Source organism: Periophthalmus magnuspinnatus, chromosome 9 (assembly GCF_009829125.3).
Source record: "Periophthalmus magnuspinnatus isolate fPerMag1 chromosome 9, fPerMag1.2.pri, whole genome shotgun sequence".
In the NCBI taxonomy this organism is placed as follows: Eukaryota; Metazoa; Chordata; class Actinopteri; order Gobiiformes; family Gobiidae; genus Periophthalmus; species Periophthalmus magnuspinnatus.
In genome coordinates, this window is record NC_047134.1 from 30,453,036 (window position 1) to 30,478,637 (window position 25,602).

Consider the following 25,602-nt stretch of genomic DNA (forward strand, 5'->3'; position numbering starts at 1 on the left):
ATGCGGTGGCTAGTAGGATAAATATGTCCATTTAAATATACTATGGTCTAGTACAGGGGTCGGCAACCCCTGGCTCCGGAGCCGCATGCGGCTCTTTTATCCTTATACTGCGGCTCTGCATGGCTTGGGAAAATACATTTTAAGTATTTAATTGAAGTGTATTTTATTTTTGTTAGTTCTTTTTTATTGTAGTTTCAATTGGAAGATTATTGTGATCTTGAAATATTAAAATAAAACTATATTTTCTTATTTTTCATTGCTCAAAATAAGCGTCACTCACGGAACAATGTTAAAAACAACACTGCTCACGCCTCACAGACACAGACACAGACACAGCTTACAGTCCTGCGTAAAGACACAGCCCTGATTACCAGACGCTGTGCGCATAGGGGTCAGGAGCAGGAGGATCTTCTCCGACGTAACTTTTGCCCGTCCCTCATGATGCACTAATAAGCTCGTCCGTAGATATATCATGAAAATCCTGAGAGGAAATCACCACAGAGTCCTACTTAAATATGGGTTTGTCGCTACAGGTGACTCTCACGCGCAGAGTCCGCTCTGCGTAATATACGGGAAAAGCAAATGAGGCAATGAAACCTTCAAATCTACGTTGGCAAATGGAGACTAAGCACTCCGTGAAAATAAAACCTATATTATTCCGTTACATTATTATTATAATTATATACTATGTTATCTTCATTTTAGATGTCAAAAAGTATTTGCGGCTCCCAGTGTTTTATTTTCCGTGGAAACTGGGTCCAAATGGCTCTTTGCGTGTTAAAGGTTGCCGACCCCGGTCTACTATATACTATGGTCTATGGTAAAGACGCATGTTTTTCCATGCTTTTCAATTAAATAAATATAAATACATTTAATTTTAGTATATTCTAGGCTACAAAATTACTTAATGTGTCTTCATTATATTGAAAAACTTTAATGAAACCAAACTCCCAAATCTTATGGGGTTTTTTTAATATTTAAAATGTCTTTCTTTTTTGCATTGTCTACATAATAGTGTCGTTTTCAGATGCCTTGTATTGCACAGTTAGAATTCATGTTTAATTCTATAAACAGCATGCTTGGTTAACTCCCTTATTTTGAGTGGTTAGATGTAGTTCAAGTACTTGGGGAAAAGTGCTGTGTATTGGCTCTTCTCCACTGGTGCCTTTTGTTGTGTCTAAGTCAGCAGCTGGTGTATCAATATTTCATCTGTCGTCTGTATAACTCTCCTAGATTTTTTATTTTTTTTTACTCACTTCACACCAGCCTAGTTTGGAGAAACATTTGAATTTTTTGTTTCATTCCTTGCATTTAATAGTGATCTAGGGCCTCATTTATAATTCCTCCCTGCGCATAAAACGAGGTCAGAAATTAGAGTATGCAGCTCGTCATGTCAAAGTTGGTATTTATAAAAAAACAACATGAACGTGAACTGTGCGCATTTAGTCACGAGCATGTGAAAAACATACACAATTTGAGTATTGTAATTTTACAAAATGTAGCAATTGCACAGGCTGATGCTAGATGATCCCCGCAGCATCACTGTGTCCTTTTATGAAATTATCGCTGGACACACATCTGACCCTCTCCTACAGCTGATCCACGGAGGAAGCTCTCTCAAACTCGTGGACCTTTGTGTGCATGTGGCTACAGTGTGGCCGAAACTAAACACATCCACGTTTTCCTCTTGCCCCCTCCACATACGCATTCACTCAAGGACATGTCCTTCAGAGGAATTAAAAATTGAACATCAGCCGTTTCAATAAAGCATTTATTTCTAAACGGACAGGATAAGTCAGTGTGTTAAAAAATTGAGTTCACTTTTTCTCTAAAGATCCATGCGCCTGTGTCCACTGCTGCAGCATTTCCCTCTGAACCCCTCCCTCTTTGCCCCGTTTGTCAATCAAACCTGCTCATTATCAGCTCATGTTTAGGCAAATTTCATTCAGAACTCACTCACCTAATTATTCACCATGATAAGCCCTTTTCACAACTTTCAGTGAACAGAGCAGAGTTTGCCATCACAGTAATACTAACAGCAACTAACATACTAACAGTGCACTTCCTGATTATCAGACAATAAAACACTTTAGAATGAGATGCAGACAGTACACACCTGACTTATACGTTATACAATATGTCTGTATTGAGGCAAAACTCATTTTGCTCAAATACAAGGGAATCGTCAAATATAGGTTATTGGCCACATCAACAAGACAATTATCTGCAAAAACAAAATATCCACATAGCATGATTCCTAGTATAGAACTGAATTAGGGTCCTCTTCTACTCTTTGTTTAGTCATGGTTTTGTCCAGATTCAGTTCTGAGCACTCCCAACTCTAATATTGTGACAACAATAGTGTGACAACACAAAACACTATTCCAGGTACGTCAATAAGGCTACACTGTACCGTGTTTAAAATCTATAAAGGTCAGTTTTGCATACTGTAGTACCTATAATACATTCTTTAGCACTGACAGTTGCCAAATTTGCATAAAAATTATGTAAAAAGCATAATATGTAACACAGCTACGGTGCTAGGAGGTCACTGGATGAGGACACAGCACAAATGCAGCACACTGCTCTTTCCGTCTCTATTCATGTCTCTATTTTGTCAAGTGTGAGCGATGTCCTCCTTGGCCCCTCCCCATTCCCGCCCCCCAGCTCCTGTTTGGTTATGGATGGCTTTAAGGAGCGGATGGGGTCAGATGCAAATAAAGACACACATTTGAATTAGAGAGGGAGCGAGCGCAATGTCAAGACTGCAATAATTTATGGAGTGATTAAAATATTGTTAAAGAATGACAGGTTTTTATAATTATGACTTTATTTGTGTGGTAAAAAAATCTTAGCGGTTTTTCAGCTGTCAAGTGGCACTTTGTGAAGATTTTGTTGAATAAAATAGTAACGGTAATAGAAAATTACAGGAAGTAGTAATGGATTCTAAAACGTAATCCCTCGACCTACGTGCAAAGAACACATATTTCTGACCATTTAAACATTAATTTATCCACATAAAGTCGTCATTTAGTCGTCAAATCATAACTATTGTGTAAATTAGATTAGTTTTAGCCCATGTGTACAGTATGGTTGCAGTATGGTAACAGTTATAGGATTATATCTCCTGCCCATGTCCAACCAAGAAGTAAAATGAAACAGCTTTTATATTATTGTTATTATTATGTTTTAATGAAATTTGTGGTCTAGCCTGTCATATGCACGTTAACCTCAATGTTTTCTTATGTACTTGAATTTCAAACTTCCATTAATATACCCACAACAGCTCTCACAATCGCTTTGGCACATTGCTAGTGTTCACATGCGTATCCTCGTAGCACAGTACACCAGCTCTCCAAACAAAACATATCAAACTCTTCATTCAGGATTCACAATTGACAAAATAGTTTCAATTGTTTAGCTGTTAAGTTCCAATGTCAGCAAAAATTTTTACATTACATATTAAATATTCAATGCAGAATTGCCTGTAGCAGCAGTTTGCTATTCATTGTGGGTAAAGTGTTTTGCCCAAAGATAGAAGAAGAAACACAGAAAAAAAAGAAAAAAAATGACTACAAAGCATCTTTCACATCAATAACATCAAAATCAAATTATGCAAAGTCAAACTATGCACATTCATACCTTTTCTCCATTGGCACTGCCCAGCACGTAACATCCCATAATATGTATGAGGTTTGGTTCTGGGTTGAGTTTGCTCATCAGTCTGCTCAGCCTCCGCCAAAACCTGTCACACAAAAAAGTTTAATAATAATAAGAATAATGCTGCTTGGGATAAATACATGTCCCCATTATGCTCCAAAACATGCCACAGGGAACTCAACTTGAGAAGATTAGGCTCCAGTTGCTAATAATCACATTTTATATGAAATAATTTGCATTGTCTTACTGGATCATATCTTCCTCCTTCTCCACTTTAGCAAATGTGGCCACTTTATTCTTCAACAGGTAGAGGTGTCCTGGTCCCCCCTGGAGTCCAACAATAAAATATAAATATCAATTCTCATGTCAACTGTTTAAAACATTAACAAACAAATTAACACATTTTGAAAAACAAAAATTTGGGTGGCAACAATACTGTAAATTATTGATCATCCAATATGATACCAATGTCCAATGTCTGTTGTGGAATAACCAATATTTGCAATATTTCCATATTAAAATATATGGCAAGACCTGATATCATAAAGGCTTTCTTTTCCAATACTAAGTAAATCCCCCTTAAACCACCCGCCAACATATTGACCACTGATAAATGCAATATTAAAAATGGGGAAAACATTTTACAGAGGTCCAAAGTTATTCCTCACTTACCTTATGCATTCCAAGCATCCTAATTATCCACTGCAATTACTTTACAAGCAACTTTCAGAGACCAATCATGCTATGCTAACAACAACTTGCATGTTAATCCGCGCTTCCTGATTCCCGTGCAATAAAATGCTTTATAATTAGATGCGGACAGCACACAGCAGTCTCATATCTACCTCAAGAGCTGTTTATACAATATATCTGTATTGGGGCAACAAATATTGCTCAACTATACAGAAAACAATGTGTACAGCCACTTACTATTTACTTACATACTACATCTAAGTATAAATGTAATAGCAGGAGGGCTAATAAAAGAGAGGCAGTACTGTAGCTCACTTCTAGACTTTGCTTTTTGGATGGCTCCCACTTGGCAGTTCCACACCTACTCTATTCAGCGAGCCCTTCTAATACCCCCACATTATAAGATTAATATGTGTTTTTGCAGCTTTAGGGCCATCTGCTCCTTAATTTACTGCAACGGTTGGTTACTGCTCTTTTCCATTCAGAGCATTGAAAAGTTCAGATTGTTTTTTCATTATTTTGGATTGAGGCGAGCTCAGTGCAGGTGGGCAGGTGTAGTGCGGAGGTTTGACATTTTAGAGATAATGAGGATTCTGAGTGAAAATCTACAACTGCTCTTAAACTGTGTATCTTCGGTTAATCAAAAGTGTATTTAAAACCCACATCTGACTGCTATAAAAGTTATGACTACAAATAAATGAGCTACTAAAGCCTTCTCAAACCATTCATAGTTGTATTAGAAGTAACTGAATTTTATGTAGACCCTAAAACCCACCTGTCGCACAAGCCCAACTCTTGCATCCTTTATGTTCTGTCTTGCTTCCTCTGTACACTGATCTGTTAAACCACACGCTCACACTAGACAGAAGTAAGGCCTTTCCTGGTAGATAAAAAGCTTCTGTTCCATCACCCATAATAACACTGTATTAGTCTTATATAGCACTTTTCGAGGCATCCAAAGCACTTTATAATGTTGGACATAATTCATCCACTCGCCCCGCATAGCTGTGCCAATGCTGGTGCAGGTTAAAGTATAAGATGCTCTGCTGCTCAACTAACTGAGCCACTATTGCCACAACCTAATTTCAATATGTCGTGCTCTGGTTTGACTTTTAACTCCCAGATGTATCAGATTGTGTTGATTTGTTGGATAGTACAATATTATCCAATCCCCCTGCAGTGCGCCGTACAGCTGACCTGATACTGTCTTCAGTGAGCTTCATTGGCGTCACTCACCTGGCAGAAAATGAGCATATTCCAGATGCGGCAGCCCTTCCTGTAGGCTGTGAGCTTCTTCTCTATCTCCTCTGCAAAAACACATCCAAATGTCACTTTAGCCACATTAGCCACTACCACAACGTACCACCACACACTTTTACAAGATCTCCACGGTCTCCATGAACTTAATGTCATACTGTGGATTGTGGTATTGTATCAGAAAAGTTTCATAGGATTTCAGTATTGAACTATTTATTTTACATTTTGTTCACTTTAAATTGCAATATTAAGCATCCTGTTCAAAATTGCAAAACTTAAAAGTCCATGTAATTTTTGAATTGTAAAAGTATGACCTGTAGTTTAGTTATTAATTTTTGAATAATTAAAAGTATTTACAGAGAAGCGGGCAAACATTGAGAGCGGGTGAAAACAGAACTCGGCTTGGCTTTGATTTCAGAACAATATTAATCAAATCGTGATCAAAACACAACTCTGAGTAAGCTAATGGTGAGGTAACACTGTTAGCTCAACAAAGTCAGTTTAACATAGTATATCCCCTTTAAAAATACATGAAGGAAAAAAAAGTTACTATTAGAATGAGTCATTTTCACACTAGAACGAGCTGTAACATTGCAATTTACCACTGTAAATTCGTGTCACACTCACCAAGGATGTCGTCAAAGGTGGCGTGTTCATGGTCCTAAAAATAGAGCATTTAAACAGTTATTCCCTCATTAGGACAATGTCAGTGGATTTAAAGGGGAAGCCTGCGGGTTTGACACACATCTTAGTTCATTTAAAGTCATCATTAGGCTCATGCGGCAGTGAAGAATAGACTTTACATGGTAAATAATCATTTCTGATAAAAGAAAACCCAACATACTTAATATAGGACAATGATAATAATAGTATATAATATCAGTACACTTAGGTCATACTTTGTTTCATTCGTGTATTTATTTTAAAGCCAAGAGTTTTATGGGGGAATTTTATACTATGTAGTGTAGTCAGCTAATTTAGACACACACAACTTCTTGGGTATTTGGTATGTAGTAGCCGTAGTAAGTAGCAGTAGTTGATATGTAGAATTTAAGCAACTGTCATTAATAAAAATACCGTAGCTTTAGTAGTAGCAGTAGATCTAGTAGTAGTAGTAGTGTTTAAAATCTATCTACACTCAATGCCTTGTAACTATCATATATTTAGGTCTGGGTTATGGCTAATATAGGTACCGTAAATTTCGGATTATAAGCCGCTACTTTTTTTCCACGCTTTGAACCCTGCGGCTTTTACAGCAGTGCGGCTTATATATGGAATTTTACTGGATAACGGACCCTGGGGGGCGCTCTCTAGCTGTAAACGTAAAAGTGAGACAGACGTGGGGAAAGATTCTGCTCTGAAGAATTCACTAGTTTTGATTTTGAACGATCATTTTGCGCATCATGAAATGGATATGATGCAGTTTTTAAGATAAAGAAACAGAAAGGAAACAGAGCAGGGGTCGGCCTTTAACACGCAAAGAGCCATTTGGACCCACTTTCCACATAAAATAAAACACTGGGAGCCGCAAATACTTTTTGACATCTAAAATGAAGATAACACTGTATAATAACAATAATGTAACGGAATAATGTAGGTTTTACTTTCACGGACAAGCCTTCTACACGTGGCAGATAAATATGGCAAAAACAACTTAAGTGCATTAAAAAAATACAACTCACCAAACCGCTGCATCATGCATCGCGCTGATTATGTGATTATGTCTACTCTACTCCGCAGTTTCTTTAAGAAAACAACAACAAAAAAACTCGTAGCGTATCGTTTAATCCCAGGTGCTTATTCTCTATGTGCCAAAGCAGTTTTGAAGGTTTCATTGCCTTATTTGCTTTTCCCGTATGTTACGCAGAGCGGACTCTGTGCGTGAGTCACCTGTAGCGACAAACCCAGATTTTAAGTAGGCATTGTCTGTTAAATTTATCTTTCTTTTTCTTGGAGGTCGTAGTCTCTTCTTCTGGCTCCTCAGTTGTCCTTTTCCCCTTTGTTAAAAAGATCTCCAAAGACTTTTGTTTTGGCTCATTTTCACTCGCTTGTGGCTCTACTTTTGTGCGTCGTGTCTGATGTGTTATACGTGATACGTCACCGCGGAGACAAGAGCAGATAATATACTTGCTACTACATCAAATAGATTTCTGTGGCGATTTCCAGCAGGATTTTCATGATACATCTACGGACGAGCTTATTAGTGTGTCATTAGGGACGGGCCAAAGTTGCTCCTGACCCCTGTGCGCACAACGTCTGAAAATCAGGGCTCTTTACGCAGAACTGTGAGCTGTGTCTGTGTCAGTTCCCAAGCCACGCAGAGCCGCAGTATAAGGCTGAAAGAGGCACATACGGCTCCGGAGCCGCGAGTTGCCGACCCCTGAAATAGAGCCACTGCACGTAAGCTCGACATCAATGAATCCAACTTGGTCAATGTAAAAAGACGACAAAAGTTTTCAGAGGAAATAAAAGCAGATTTTCCGTGTTGGTGCAGCTTTATTTTCTAAACCTGCAGATGTGTTCATCCCGTGTTGTTGTCGTGTTGGTGCCAATTTTCAGGCACAGTTTAAAAAAAAGCGTGTCGGTGCACCGTCTTTCTGTGTAAATGTCTCATGTTACAATATGAAAACCTGCGGCTTTTATTCAGGTGCGGCTTATATATGTACAAAATTGATTTTCTCTTCAAATTTAGCTGGTGCGGCTTATATCAAGGTGCGCTCTGTAGTCCGAAATTTACGGTAATTAGTGGACCAATCCACATAAAGAACAATCCTTAACTGATAATGAAAACAGCTTTTTACACAATAACAATGACATTAGCTAGTACACAAGGATAGGGCAGTTTCACTCTAAAACCCGTCCCTTAGAGGGCAAACTCTAAGTAGTATAAATCCTAGTGCCTCAAGCCAGTACCATCAAATAAAAAATGGCTTCTGGATGGGAGCCGAAACATCTTGATGCCAAAAACAGAGTCCAGCCTAAAAGTAATAGTGGCCCTCTGTCTGAAATCTCTATCAAATCACAACCTGTACACAGTGATGGGAAGAACACTTTGAAATCCAGTCTGTCTTCTCTACTATATCCTGAATACTTTGAATACTTTTACACAAAGCTGCATTTAAAATATAATTATAAAACACAGCGTAGGATTCAAAACCGCCTTACGTTTGTTTCACTGTTTATATTGCATTTCCTGTCACTAAGTAGACCAGGAAAAATCACACATGCTTCACTACAAGAGCAATGTTTTCAGTTTTTCTCACTAATTATGTGCAGTTTGAAGCCTAAATTGTGTGATCAAATACCACAATGTATTCCTCTATTTTTTGGATAGCAACTGTGTTCTGAATACCACCAAATGAAAACGCAACTATACCAGAAAAAAGTTACACTATCTATACAATACAAATAGCCAGTCTCCTAGTCTTCCTGTTAGTTAGCGTTTACCCAGTAGAGGAAATGCATGCTGCTCCAGTGTTATTGCAGACACTTACATAGAGGATGGGGATGATGGAGGGGTCGTTGCGGCGGATGATGTTGGGGACATATTCGGCCTTTGGGACTTTGGAGGAAATAAGCTGTCAGCAGAGAAAACACACAGGAACATGAGTCATATACAGAACCAGGCACATTCTCACCCTCAGCGCGTTGCTACAATAACTGCAGGCTTAAACAAGACGTATTGTGCTTCTGTATTATGTATAGTGATAATTTATGACACCTGTGGGTCATTTGGACATTTTCTAAAACGACCTAATAAAAGAAACAAGTCTGATTGAGTCCACTGAGTGATTAGGAGCTGATTCCAGTCTATTTTTTGTTCATTTGTGGTAAAAAGGCTACGCAGTGCTGCCGCATCCTACGTGTATCACCGTTTAAATAAAATTGGAGAACAAAGTAAATACAGAACAGTGGGGCTTGTAAACGGGGCTGAAAAGACCAATGACACCTTGAATATAGGAGAATAAACATGTCTCCAAAATGCACAAATCACTCCAAATATATAATGTCACCTTTAAGAAAACAGTGCCATTTTATTAACTTTTGTCTAGAACTGAATGGGCAAATAAGTAAATAAGTTTAACAAGCACAGGGGTTTACAGGGAGCAGAATGGCACCAAAAAATAAATTTATTGTCAAATTTGTACTGGAAAAAATGTGTAACTACAAGTGTACTACTATTGTCATTAGTATTATAACTAAAAAGTAAAAGTTGAAGAGTTTTTCACTTTTTTTTTTTTTTACAAAATTGTGAAGTAAACAAAAAAGACAAACGAAGAAAACATGAAAAAGTAAAGAAAAGCTGGTATCGTTCGTGGTATAGTTCTCAAATCAAAATCCTTTCTTGTCATAATTGTTGTATTTTTCTTTTCTAATCATATCTGAAAGAGTCAAGAGGCTTTTCATTATAAACCCCAGGGCAGAGCGGTGAAGTCCTCCTCGAGCTGCTCATTAAGCGCATCGACTCTCACCATGATTTTAGGAGGTATGAAGTCCTCTCCATCACAGGCGGCCCTCTCCTGCGCCCTCTCCTCCTCCCAGTCTGGATCCTCCCCCAGCCCATCGTCCAGAGTCCCTGTCGAGGTCTGCAAGTCCCCACCTGGTTTTAATAAGAAAGAAAGGGACAAGAGGGAGTAGAGGGTGGAGAGAGAGGGAGAACAGGGTGGGAGGAGAGGGAGGTGGACAAGAGAGAGAGAGAGCGAGGGAGAAGAGGGAGAGAGAGCAAAGGTTGAGAAGATGGAGATAGTGAAAACAGGGAAAAGAGAGGTTGTTAGAGTTAAGGGTACGCCTTATAGAAAGACGAGCTGCACCTCCTTGGGCAGAGGTTCTCCAACAGGTAACATAAATAATACATGGCCCTCACAGTTCCTTTTGTTTAAAGGCGCACTATGTGACATCTCTGGTGGCAGTGTCACCATGGAGATGTTATTGCTTTGCCTGAATTGTTGCACAGTATGACATCCATCAATAAATTATTCCATTGTGGGTGTTTTTATTGCTCAAAAACACATTGAAAAAACATGCATTATTTCTTGAAGCCATCTTGCCTCTTCGCTGATCTGACCTGTAGCTTGGATACAAACAGGTAACAGACTCCACCAGATAGGTTACACTGAGCACATTTGATTTATTTGGTCATTTTTTTGTTTAATCCTTATTCAGACCTGGTTATGTCATGGTATAGATATATGGTTTAGTCTTGGTTTAGTCCAATTTGATGTACAGTGCTGTGAAAAAGTAATTTCCCCCTTTTTTCTTACTTTTTCAGCACTTTTGTCACTCTTGGCCATTTCAGATCAAGCACACTTAAATATTAGACAAAGACTCACAACTCACAAGTGAACACAAAATGCAGTTTTAAGTGCTGATTTTATTCATTAAGGGGAAAAAAAGCCACGTGAAAAAGTAATTGCCCCCTAAACCTAATAACTGGTAGAATCACCTTTAGCAGCAACAACTGCAGTCAAGCGTTTGTTTTAACTGGTAATGAGTCTTTCCCATCGCTGTGGAGGAATTTTGGCCCACTCTTCTTTGCAGAATTGTTTTAAATCAGCCACATTGGAAGGTTTCTAAGCATGAACCTTCTTTTTAAGGTTATGCCACAGCATCTCTATTGGGTTCAGGTCTGGACTTTGACTAGGCCACTCCAAAACCCTCATTGTTGTTTTTTTTTTAAAGCCATTCAGACATGGACTTGCTGGTGTGCTGTGGATCAGCTTCAGCTTAAGGTCACAAACTGATGGCCAGACATTCCCCTTCAGGATTTGGTGGTAGAGAGCAGAGTTCATGGTTCCTTCAATCACAGCAAGCTGTCCAGGTCCTGAAGCAGCAAAGCAGCTCCAAACCATGACACCACCACCATGTTTCACAGTTGGCATGATGTTCTTTTTTTTTTTTTTTCTGTGTTCACTTTAAGCCAGATGTAAATAGATGCAATCTTTCCAAAAAGTTCAATGTTTGTTTCATCAGTCCACAGAATATTTTCAGAAATGCTTTGGGGATCATCAAGATGTTTTTTTTTAACAAAAGTGAGACAAGCCTTTATGTTATTTTTTGTCAGCAGTGTCTTTTGCCTTGGAACTCTGCCACGACTGCCTAGTTTCTTTCTTATGGTTGAGTCATGAACACTGACCTTTAGTGAGGCCAGCAGTTGTTTAGATGTTGTTCTGGGTTCCTTTGTGACCTCTTGGATTAGTCGTCGCTGTGCTCTTGGGGTTATTTTTGTAGGGCGGCCACTTCTGGTTCACCACCACTGTACCATTCTTTCTCCATTTGTGGATAATGGCTTTCATCGTGGTTTGCTGGAGTCTCAAAAATTTAGAAATGGCTTTGTAACCTTTTCCAGACTGAGACATGTCAGTTACTTTTCTTCTTATCTGCTCCTGAATTTCTTTGAATCTCGTCATGATGTCTTGGGTTCAATATGGCCTACTTCACCTTGTCAGACAGGATCAATTTAAGTGATTTCTTGATTTGAAAGGTCTGGCAGCAATCAGGCCTGGGTGTGATTATGAAATTGAACTCAGCTTTCCACAAAAATTTGATTAATCACTGTTACCTCATCATTTAACAAAGGGGGGGAGTTATTTTTCACACAGGATCATGTAGGTTTGGATAGTATTTTTCTCTTAACAAATAAAATCATCACAGAAAAGTGGCATTTTATGTTTACTTGGATTATCAAAAAGCAAAAAGTAAGTAATAAGGAGGGGTGCAAATACTTTTTCACAGCACTTTATATGGCTTTGTTCTGATTTAGTTCTGTTTTTTAGTCTTAAGTGGTTTAGGCCTGGTTTAGACCTGGTTTAGTCTCAAATCAGATCTATTTGACTTTAGCTAGCTAGGTAACTGTCTCTTGTTTGATACGGAACAAAAACAAAGACAGAAATCAGCTGTGAAGTTTCTGGTTGGATCCAAAAGTGACCTCATCACTTAACGACACTTTGGTTCAGAAAAGTTTGAGAATCACTGCAAAGATAATTTCAGTTTTCAAACACAGACCAAAGAATAAGATGGCGATGAGACAGGCAGACAGGCAGATGGACAAGACACACAAATGAGTTTATAGTGGAGACGTGGACAGACTTGGACAAACAGGCAGTTATCCAAAATGGCCACCAAAAAATTTTACTTCACACAGAAAAGCATATTCTTGAGAGCTATTGAGTTGTGTTGTTAATAAACCTTAGGGTACACGAAACATCATAGCAAATATTAATATTAAATTTTATTTTTTACACACACACACACACACACATCCCTACACACACCCACACATAAGTATTATATTCTAAGTAACTAAGTGCAATTAATTTTAGCCTATACAAACAAACACTATTTTTTATGGATGATACATACCTGCTTGTTTCCAAAGAGGTGTTGCTTTGCTTGTTACGTTCCACGATATGGCGTCAAACTTATCTATCAAGCATTTATCTAATTATGGATGCATCAGAGCTTGAAAAACATGTATTGTACATGTGGGATCACCTCTTCACAGATCTGACCTGTAACTTGGCCTGGTGGCATCATCTGTTTGTTTACATAGAAATATATAAGTGTAATGCAATGCTGTGGAATATTCCAGGGAAAACAGTAACATTGCCATGGAAACAAACAGGTGTTGTCACAAATAAAGAAACAAAACGTCAGTGATTTAATGCAATATAGATTCATGTAAGTTTAATGCCATAGTGTGGAATATTCAAGGGAAAAATATCTTCAGTATCTCCGTGGAAACACGCAGGTGTCACCACCAAGCCAAGTTACAGCTCAGATCTGTGGAGAGGCTACTCCACTCACTGTAAGAATGCATGTTAAATGCATGTTAAACACTATAACTGATTTGATACAATATAGATAACGCCATACTGTGGAACATTCCAGGCACAGCAATAACAAATTACTTAGTGCACATATAAGCCAAGTGTGTCCCATATGTCCTGTGTGTGTGCATGTATGCATGTACTGTGCACTCACAGTCTCTGGAGTCATGCAGAGACTCGGGCTTGACGGGGGTGGGGTCACTCCATGAGCGGCTGAAACTCTTGGCCCGGCGGTCCACGAAGGCTGACGGACAGGCGGATACAATGTTATGAGAATGCAGCAGTGCCATGGGACAAGCAACCAGGCAATAAGCACGGAAAACATGACACTATAAAAGGAAACGGCATGACAAATGCTAATGAGCTCTATGCCTCTAAAGAAAAAAGAAAAAAATACTGAAAAATATACGTTTCAATATTTTTCCCATGTTGTAGTTTAGAAATTAAGAACTATGATGGTTTTGTTGTTTTTGTTTAAATATTGCAACAGATTTGTGAAGTTGTAGTGTACTGTTTGTATCATGCTTTTGTACATTTATGGAAAATGTCCATTGCTATCCATATGGAGGATTCTAATGGTGCCTGGGAGAGATTGCTGGATTACTCAAACATGGATGGATGACATATAAAACCACTTCAGGTATGTTTTGGATAAGGGAACAGTTATAACATGGTAGAAACCTCAAAAGTCATTTGTGCATAATGCCCCCTCTTTAAAATGAAATTCCCAGAACCTGAAGTGCCTGTGATTGTTGTTACAGCACACCTGTTCTGCAAAATTGACTTTTCAGAGTCTTTAACCATGTTATAGTAGTTTCTTCTCACCAGTTACTCACCCGAAGTTGTATTTGGAGTGATTCGTGTGCATTTGAGCAATCTTTAATCATTTATTCATATAAGACACTATTTTGCCAATCCATCTGCGTTTTTGCTGCCACCTGCATACACCCACTCCTGTGTACTTACTTCCTTCTCCAATTTTATTATCTTAACCTGTGATTCATGGAGAATTCGGCAACGTCATGTACTCATTTTGGTATAAATTTAAAAAGTCCACCGCTTGCTTACGTGATGTGCAGCTATTCAATGGAGGTGCCGACAATAGCTCCTACTCGGCCACTGCAGTTTTCTAACGTGGAAGCCAGCAGACGTGTTTCTTTTACTGAGTCGTTTTTTTATGAATATTACAATTTACAATGTCCAAAATATAACATAATGATCCGGGGGTGTCAGAGATTATAACTATATATCAAATACAAGCAGGTCTTCTTTAAGTTTGATCTGATTTCTAAATGGACGGTGGTGATTTGCCTCGCCCAAGAACAAAACAATCGATTAAGTGGGTTGCACCGGGAAATTATTGGCCATTTCTAGAAACTGAGTCACCTTTTTTAAGCTTTAATACACACTGATTTAATTTTCAACTGAAGCTATAATCTGCATATATTCATATCTTAATTACACTTGCCAGATTCAACATAGCAAATAGACTAAGAATAGTGATAGCTTTGTGGCCACCTGCGCTTCTGTAGATTTCTCCATTGTCATTTATTTTCTCATTTATTTATTGCGCGGTATAACGCACGCTGTGATCTTGACAGTATCTTAAAGTGTGGGCAACATAAGTTAATTTTACACTATAACATTAAAACATGCACAAAATCCTGGCTAAATATGTGTAAACGGGAAGCAGTATTCTGTTTTAGAACTCACTGCTGCTTCCTGTATTTATCTACTTTTCTTTCCAACTTTTTTCCAGCTTTTTAACTGATGTATAACGATGATAAATATTTACCATAGATACTACTCCACCAAATCAAGTAATAATTAGGAAAACATGAAAACCTTCCATATGCACTTTAGTCTAATTGATAATTATGACAAAAAACAAATATCTACCACACTTTTTTTTTTACAATAATAATAACTTTGCCCAACATAGACCTTTTGCAAATAAATATTGGACTGCATGAGGGGCGGCGTCAGACATTTTTGGTTGGAGGAGCTAAGGGGGTGTTAAGGTTTTAATAGGTGTACTCAAATAGTGTGAATTTGAAGCATACGCCCATTTACTCAAGTGTAGTTTAAATGTAGTCAGCACCCTGCAGTTATTTATAAATCTAACATTTTTTCTTTATTTTTCATGTTTTTTTAAATTGTAGTCTTATTTTGAACACTCTTTGGTTGCCGTTTGAATAATTCTAGTCAAGATTTACTACGAAAATGGGGCATGAATCTTTGGGGTAGCTATGGGGGAGCGGCTAATGCTAAACACTACCGTTAATATGAATGTTTGAATGCAAAACCAATTGATGCATTTTCCTATTAGCCTGATGAGAGCACTTTCATAAGTCAGGGCCATCAAAGTTTGTAGGGGGTCAATTCCTAGAAGTGGCCATTAAATAGGAATATTACTCACCATTATTGACAGGTAAATGAGCAAGTGTAAATGAGACAGTAAACAGGTCAATATTATATAGAGGGAGAGGCTTGGGGGTAGGGTTTCATAAATCAATGTAGTAAGTATTTTCAGATATTAAAGTGCATGTGATGGTTAGGTTACTCATTTCACTAAAACATAAACATAAACAACATTATATTTAATATTTTATGTTTTAAGTTTTTCATTTTACTTCCTGGTTGGACACAGATACTTGATAAGACATATTAAGAGGTCAAATTAAGGGCCAAAGCTCACTGCTATTTCCTGTATTTTTGTACTTTTTTTCCCCACAAACTGTAACTGTAGAACTATGACAAATATTTTAACCATGAGTACTATCCCACCAAGCCAAGCATTTGCATAAACTAGATTCAATATTTGGATAGCTGCTATTTATAATAACCACAAAACCACCATGAATGAAAGATCTCATAAATAATTCTATAGAGTTTTGATAAAATTTAAGCGCAGAATTCATTCAAATTCAAACCAGAGTAATGGAGGCTTATTGAAATGCCATGATGGTCACAAAAGAACAAAAGCATGCATATAAAATCAATGAGCACTCACAATGCACGCATATATTAGAGCGGGAGACTTACTCTGGACTTTGACTCTACGGCTGCCCACCATTCGCAAGTGTTTTCGGAAATTCCTAGAGAGAAAACAAATAAAAAAGTTAGGAATAAATAAACGATGCAGAAAAATGTTACTGTTTCCAATTAAATGGCCTGTACCGGATTTTGCATCATATATTTGACAATCGAACTTTGTCCTGCCCCAGTACAGATACACTGTATAAGCTCCTCTTGATGTGTAAATAAAACCGTTCTGTGTTTGCTACAACTAATTATAAGTGTGCACCATTAGCATGCTACTTGTTGGCTTTACCGTGACAACAAAACTTCGCTCTCGCCTTTGAAAGTTGTAAAAAGCGCTTATAAACTCCTCCGAGTGAATATTTAGGAAGCTTGGAATGGATACGGTACACAAGGAGTAACTTGAAAAAAAAATATTAGCCACAGTTGCCCTGGGGCAGAATGGACAAGACACGAGGCCCCACCTAAACCTTACTAAATTTCAGAATTATTACATCACATTTCACTGTAGTGGTATATTTATGTCGCTAGTAAAAAAGCTGGTAAAAGACAATAATTCAATCATATTTTTGGTGTGTTTACATGCACAAAATAAATCTGATAATCACAAACAGCTCGACAGCTAATTAAAAAAAAACTGCTTTCAACTGTTAACATTTTCTCTTGAATTTTTGCCACATAAGTTTGTCCTTTTTTGCATAATCTTCCTAGTCATAACCTGTGAACAATCAGAAAGAAATCAGATTACTCACATCAAATGCAACTGTTTACATGACATCTCCAGAAATCAATAGGGATTTCTCCATTAATATATTTTTTATAGTTCACTCACTTCCACTTCAGTCCTTGTTATCTTAGCCTGCGTCAGAGGTATAATACTCCCTACAATGGAAGCAATGGCAGACTGGACTGGACAACACTATAATAATGTCTTGAGGGTTCATGTCTGGAGTGCTGGGTCCTGTACTGATGGTAAATAAACTTCTCCTGTGTTACATCTCCAGCCTCATATCTCTTCTCTTCAGCTCTCAGGCTATTACAATTTATTCTACAACACACACGTATAGGCCAAGAGAAATTTACCATAATTCCACAATCCTCCCAGTTATTGACAGACAAAATTACCGACAGCAACATAAAGCAAAGAAATGAACATATTGGAGCTGGTGATATTGAATGGACTTAAGAAACACAGAGAAGAAACGTTTTGATTTTCTTAGCTGGTACATTTACACGCAGAGCACTACAACTCAACGAGTACTTGTCATGTTGCCATTCGAATCTCCCAGATTACATAAACACATCTGTAGTACTTCAATTATACTCCAATTATGCTAGGAGTCATTCAACTGCACAGGGAAATCAGGAAAATACACAAAATCTGTATCCTACTCCACGGACTGGCTTGTGTTTGATTGTTTTGGTCCACCGTGTTAAAATAAAATGTAAAAACTACTAGAGGTTGTTTATTTCCTGTATGACCCCGTGGAGAGCAAATAACTCATGACCAACACATTTTCCAACTTGTCTAAATATTAATTGCAGACAGCTTAGTGTTTATTTACATGTACATTTATTAAAGTGTGATTTCAATGTTAGCTGAATTTATTAGCAATATAGCAGCAAAGTTTTAACACTGATGCTAAATTAGATGGTCCTGAATTTCTCTTAGCCCCATGTTGACGCCTATTCACAGAAGACGAAAACTGGATCAAAAACATAGTCGGAGTTACCCGAGCATGTAAACTGTGACTTAATGAAATGAAGAATTACTAAGTATGCTACTATGGTGCAGACAATTTTGTCATTGTACCATACACAAGGTGTTGTGTAGGTATCGAACTTTTTGTAGTTAGTTTCTGCCCCTGTCTATAGGTTCAGACATGTCAGACAGGGCCAATCAGTGACAGCCTTAAAATAGAGTATGACTCAGACTGAGAGGCACGGATCTGACTGACAGGAGCTTTTAAAACCACTACCACGCGCCGACTCACACATCACATCGTGTCGTGTCCCTGTGCAGCAAAATATAGCCTCATTTAGTCTGGACATTGGGCGGGTGATTGACAGGTGCAGTAGTGAGAGACTCCATCATTTGCATAGAGATTCCTTCGCACATGCTCAGTAGGGTTTATGTTTGTGTCAATCATGCTAGTAGTGGAAAGGTGCATACAAATTGACTACACTTATCTTTTTTTTGTTTGTTTCCATGAAAAATTGCAAAAGAACTCATTGTTACTTAAGTATTTATCTTAAAGCCTCACACTGTAATTTTTCCACTGGAGATTGTTGTTGCTTTGCCTAAACCACCATTGGAAAATATGTATTATTACAGTAAGCAGTGTCACCTTTCGACAGATTAAATCTCACTTGTCTCCATGGAGATAGATAGGTTTAATGCAATACAGTGGAACATCCAAGGCTGAGCAGGTGGTGGACTCTCCACTGGAAAAGTTACAAAGACCAACTTTTAACAGCAACATATAGGGTTGATTATTTGTGTTTTTATTTATCTCCTTTATTTCAGATTTGTCAGCTGGGCACGTTTTTGTATTTTTTTGTATTTTTTTATTAATATATGTATTAATATACTGGGGTTACTATGGTACTTTATCATTACACCACTGAGATTTCCCTAATCTGGGACAAATAACAGTTCTTTATTCTTATCTTATTTTAAATGCCATAAAATTACACTATTATATATAGAAAAAAACAAAACAATATGTGCAATACATTGTAGTCATGCTACTGTGGCGTATAATTAATGCTCTAAGCTAAATATAAACTTTTGCCTGGAGTTGACCCATAAGGCTATACGTTTTCTGGTTCTGGTATGAGAATCTTAATTTTTCCCACACTGCGGCATTTTCAGTGTTGCCACGTCAAAGTGCAAGAACACCAGTAGAACAAAAAGTATCAAAAATATTCCAAATAAATACAGAAAGTACATCTCTTAAATATGAAAATATGCATTAAATGATTACATCTGGTGTTTGTTTAATTGCCCTCTCCATGGTGTCTTCTTGCCATTTCCACCTTTTCAATATATTTTTTCATACAGACAGCACATTGAAAGTCTTCTGCTTTCTAAGACTGAATCCATTAGCTGCATTTAAACCCACTGCGTGCACACAAACACACACACACATGCACACTTGTAGATAAATGGCATGTTTGGGCCTTGGTGGAAGCACTCGCTGTATAAAAAACATTGATCTGATCCTTGGCTGGTGAAGTATTGATAAAGGCATTCCACACTCCAGGCGTTCGTGATGAACACTGATTAAAAGTGTCAGTGCTCCCCTGAGGATCCACCGAGGGGCGCTGGAGCGAGGACGGCCCAAGAACAATTCATGTCACGGGTAAGAAAATGTTTGGGTTGGGTGGTATGACATTTTACTTATAACAATTGTAAAGCTGATTATTTTTTTATTACAAAAAAAAACATTGGACATGATGATGAAGTTGTTTATAAAGATAGAAAAATGTTATAATATGGTGTAAACTGTAAAAGCAAAAGCTACATACAGTTCCTTTAAATATGTTGACATTGCATTAAAGTCTTGATGTTCTCCTGTAAATGTTTAAATAATACAATAGCTTAAATGTGCTGTATTTGTTGTGTTAATAGAAAACAGGCCAAAAGGCAATTTGCCATTATCCATTTGGAATTAGCCATTTAGCATTTGCATCTAGGGGCTGTTTAAGCTACATGAATGTCCATTTTCATTGTTAGATTTTTTAGGGGGAAAAAAAAACAGATACAGTTTAGTCGTATTTACGGTGAACACGGAGCACACAAGACGCACAGGACTGTCACATGTGGTACCTCTCCATCGCAGTAGCCGCCTCCTGCTCTCTTTTCCTCCTCTTTCTCTCAGCAATGCCCCGGAAAGCCCTGCCAGGACGTCACACCGGTTATCATGGGTTTTACAGAAGATTAGGATGCAAAAATAAATGTGGTTAATGTGGGATTTGGCCTAGAGTTACAGTGTATGAACTCAAAAATGACCAGGAGAATTAAATCTGGTTTATCAATTTCAGTCACATGTCCATCATGGTGAACGCATACATCTGACATGGTTGTCTTCAAAATATATAGGGAAATATAGATTACAAAACAGCAATAAGACACTACACAGAAAAAAACTTAGAGCTTAAATAAAGTGAAACTGAATCAAGAATTTATAAACTTGATTGAAAATTTGATTCTAAACGTGCAATGTGTAACTTTTCTGGTGGAGGGTCATGCCTGTCTCCATGGGAATGTTATTTCTTTGCCTGTAATGTTGCACAGTATGGTATTAAACCTATCCATCAACAAGAGAGCCAAGTTACTGGTTAGATCTGTGGAGAGACAAGCCCATTCACAGTAAAAATGCATGTTTAACAACACTTTAATTAAATGTTAGGTAGAAAAGGTTTAATACTATACTGCAGAACAGGCAAAATAATAACTTGGACTTCATGGAGACAGATCTTTTTAGGTGGAATATGATAGTCCATTGTGTTTACATGTATACAGTGTTACATTTTTTCTTCAAAATGTATTCAAATCGAGACAGGCCTACTTAATTTAACACATTTTAACAGAACAGACATTCAGATTTACTTCCCATTGATTCAACTGAGTTCATACACATTGTTTTGGTAGTAGTTCAGGTTAGTATTGAAGTATAGGGTTAGTAGTAGTTAGTTTAATAAACCGGAGTTAGGAGCGAGACAGGGTTAATCCACCAAGGCAGAAACATGAGGATAACTATGGCAACCACATACACTGTACACTATCCACACACACATACACACGAGGGTAGACTATCAATTCAATAGAGAAACATTGAACAACGCTTTTAACATTGCCACAAGTTAAAATACATAAACACCTTGTAACACCTCGTAAGCAGGTGACATTTACTAACTTACTCACGTACATGTCGGATGTTTTAGAGACTGTAAAGTGAAGGCCGTGAAGTTAAGATTTGAACTAACTACATTCAGGTTAGTGGGAAAATGCTCATCCTATTGCACCATTGCTGCACCGACGGTTTTACCATTTCCACTACAACTTGGTAACAAATTCTTCCAACATGGATCATATTTTTGGGCATGAAATAAAACCTTGAAAAGCCACATATACATGACACTGCCCTCATGTAGATTTTTTTTCTAAGAACGCCCTATTGTACTGTCATTGCTGGTGATGAAGCGTTTTGAGGCCATTGTGAAAAAAAGCAATTATAGCTCAAACTCAACACCTTCTCGAGGAGCTGAAGATACCATCCATACACTGTTGTACCTTCTTCACAAGCATCTGGAAAAGCCCAAAGTCCTCACACAAAGATTTTAGTGTAGATTTATGAATGGCTGATTATCTCATTCAGCAGGTCAGAAGGGACTCATTTCTATCCGACAAAGCAACAACTAATTCCAGCTGTCCCCAAGGGTGTGTCCTGTCTTCAGTTGTATTTATTCTGTACATAAACTCATGCGCAAGCACTTTTCCAAATCTGCACCTCATTAAATATGCTGCGATCTGGTGCATCTAGGGATATACTAATGATGAAAATCGGAGAAAATTGCATGGTGATTAAAATCGAGATGGCATTTTTGCAACTTAACAGAAATGTATTGCTCATTAGGACTGTAGTTGACTAAAGACATTTTTTGTCAACTAAAATTATGGGGAGTGTGGCAAAAACTCTCAAAAATATTAAATATGTCTAGAATCTGACCATGTATCTGAGCAAAACTGCACTCACAAGTTCATGCAAAAGTCAACTATTTATGCAAAACGGTAGGAAACAGTTTTTATATGAAATTGCAGATTAAACTCATAATTCACTTCCAAATCTTCACCTAACTCACTAACCTGGATGTTGCTGCATAAATCCTGTATAACGTATAAATAGGTTTGCTCTTATAGTTTCATGTGAATATGCAGCACGGAGGCTGCTTTGGACCACGATTACACAGAGCAGATGAAACGTTTAAAGGACATGAACATCAGGTAGAAGCCGTTGTTTATTAATTTACAACAATTTATTAATTTAATTTTGCATAAGCTATATATACATTTTATTACCACCCAAAAATTTTATTATAGGCCAAAATGAACAAAGTTTTCTTTCGTGCCCGTATTTCTCTTGTGTCTATGTGGAGCAGAGTGGCTGTTTAGAGCAAAACTCTGGTGTACATTTAGTCTGTTATGAGAAAAAGACCTGCTCTATTTAACTGCTGGTAGCATTGTCTTGTCTTGCTCCCCACTGGACAGGATAGGGGACTGTGTTTCCAGATCAGCTGTCCACTGGCCCTGACAGTGATGGGTTAAAAGGACACACGCATTTTCATTGGGGACATCAGGCTGTCTCTACATGTGTGGACAGAGTGGACATGCCCTGAGGGGACAGTAATGGCTCTGACACATGTCCCAAACAATGAACCTCTCGATAGGCCATGGTCACCAATGTGCGCCTGTCCAGTGGTCAGATATGGGTTGACGGACAAAGAGCTAATTTTACAGGCAGAAAGTGTCATAATAGTGACAAACATGTGTTTCATCAACATTACGTCATTTATAGGGTAAAGAGTCTGAAATAAGTGGCGTTGTGGTTACGTGTGGGTAAGTTAGTTAAATTATTTCTAAAATAAAAATGAAAAACATCAAAGAGCATTCTTCTATTTATGGGTGTCAAGAGATGAAAAAAAAAAATTCCGATAACATTAACTATTCAGATCATCACTGTTCTTTCTTTTGAATGGTGAAAAGTCCTCAAAATAGTGCCAATAACAGGAAATCATGTGATACACCTGAAACACACAAATATTTGAAACACTAATATTCTACATCATCTGCATCATCTACATCATCAAAACATTCAGAAGGCTGGCAGTTAGCATTTAGCATGTACAAATCTGAAAATAATTCTTGCATATATATATATATATATATATATATAGAATGGCGCATATCCTGCACACATCAAAACCGCTTGCAGTTACTTTCCTGCATTTGAAAATTTCTAGCATTATATAATTCCCTATTTCAAATAAACGCATAGCACTTACAGCTGTCTTTGTATTGGCATGTCCATATGTCCCAGGCCTCTCTTCGGGATAAACAAGAAGAATGGCCTCATATACTAAGTGCTGTGCCTGCGGCTGGTCCTTGGTTTACCTCATTGTTCTTCATTACGCTTCATTATACACCAAGAGCTGCTGGAGGACTTTACATGTGTAGCCTGGTCTCTTTGTATATAGTGCATACAGAGTAGACAATTAAGTTGGTACATCCAGCTTCACTATAATCCTACCTACTTATAAACAGAACACTTTAGTCCAAACAGCAAGAGAGGGAAGAGGTTGAATTTAAAAGAATATCTGCACATCAGTTATTTGGATTTTTCAATAACACAACAGCATTCACACTATCTTCTGTCTGAGAGGAGCTCTGACCTGAAACGTCACATGTGATGTTGTCAAAAATAACATTGAGGAGCTCCAAAGATCTACTTTCGTTCTCTCCAATTTGACAATGTGGACCTGGCACACATGCTCAACAGTCTTAGATAAGTGTGTCTCTGTGCACATACGGGTGGTTGACTTCTACCAGTTTGACAAGGTTCACATAAAAAAAAGGTGGGCTGTTGTCAGGGCAACAGCCACAAATCCTGATGTTGCGTTGACACAAATAGCATCTGAGGGAAAGCCCACAAAGGGAACATTAAAACACCTATGTGTGATAAAAGAATCAACAACAACAATGTTTAAAGGAGTAAGGTTGCTCTAAAGCACCTAAAGCAACTAATGTTCAACGACTACCAGAGCAAACACAGGCTTAGTAATAATATATATGCACATTTTATAAATATAAATAATGTGGACTAAAACCAGAATTTGTATCTGCAATCCAGCTGCTGTACATGGAATAAATGGACTAAAATGTACCTTGAAAGAATTTTTTTTTTTTTTTTTTTTTAAGACGATAGTACTGTCCAAATAAGTCATTTTAACTACTATGTATTGTATAGTTGTTTGCTGTGTATATTCCTTGCACTAAAGCTGATGAGTAGGAGTTCACATATTGGTAGACTGACAGACAAGATTCAAGGTGAAGGACACAGGTTGACTAAAGCACAAACGCTACACAGAGGCTGGCACCAGGGTTCACGAGCTACTGACCCAACACAAGCAAAGAGGAACGACCAGAAGTGATGGAAGGCGAGAGAGGAAGAGGAAAGGAAGAGAAAGTTACTCACGATATTCTGTAGTCAGCATTTGGAAAGCAGACATGTGGAAAAACAGAGAGAAAGAGCCAAGAGTTAGGACCAGGAGTCATAGGGCATGCAGAGAGTCAAGAACAGAATACAAGCAGTTCTGTCAGTCTAGTCCAGTGTTTGTCAACCTTTTTTGGTTCAAATCATCATCACCTTTTAGAAAAAAACATGGTACAATGTGGCAAATATATCCATGCTAATGCCACGATGTAATTTAATGTTCTGTGATTTGGTGTTATTTAAATTTGGCAGTGTTTTGCTTTATTTTGGCCGGGGACAAAAAATGGCAAAATATCTCATTTAATTTGGCATTTTGTTCTGGTGTTCTGGTTTGTGCTAAGGCAGCCTGGTTAAAAATTAAGGGTCTAGCAACTTCTTGCATTGTATATTAGATTGACTTACAGTATATCTGACTTGTATATTAGGAGTGCAACAAAAATACTTGGAAAACTTGGAATTAAACTTAGAAAATAGACTAAAAGAAAAGCATGGTTTTTTTTTCGATTTTTATGTTTTCCTTACACTAAAAACAAACATTTCCTCTAGACTCCCCAGACTCTATAATTACTAGTCACTTACCAAAGAAAATTATGACTTTTTTACATTTTACTTTAAAAAACATACACTTTCTGTGGGTTATTAATTGACATGCTACCTTTTATTGTTTTGAAAATACCATATTCACCACAACACAATCAGTGTGCATCCCGCTAATCAAACTACTGCACGGTGGATCAGGTTTGTGAAGTTGTAGTGTATTGTTTTGTATCACACTTTTCTAAATTTACAAAAAAAATGGCAAGACACTTCACCCATCTTGTCTTTACAAAGCAAGGTGAGTGAAATGT

The 25,602-nt window shown here is 37.7% G+C and overlaps 1 protein-coding gene across 1 annotated transcript in view; it reads right to left on the minus strand.

The window, feature by feature from the left end:
* Nucleotides 1–25,602, minus strand: part of nsmfb (NMDA receptor synaptonuclear signaling and neuronal migration factor b) — a 66,579-nt gene that overhangs the window by 17,987 nt on the left and 22,990 nt on the right. The window contains exons 6-13 of the mRNA XM_055224171.1: nt 16,482–16,534; nt 13,591–13,680; nt 10,083–10,210; nt 9,105–9,188; nt 6,238–6,271; nt 5,590–5,660; nt 3,908–3,987; nt 3,643–3,745 (exon numbers count right to left, since the gene is read on the minus strand). Of these exons, the coding sequence (XP_055080146.1) occupies nt 3,643–3,745; nt 3,908–3,987; nt 5,590–5,660; nt 6,238–6,271; nt 9,105–9,188; nt 10,083–10,210; nt 13,591–13,680; nt 16,482–16,534 (643 nt within the window). The remainder of the gene's footprint in view (nt 1–3,642; nt 3,746–3,907; nt 3,988–5,589; nt 5,661–6,237; nt 6,272–9,104; nt 9,189–10,082; nt 10,211–13,590; nt 13,681–16,481; nt 16,535–25,602) is intronic.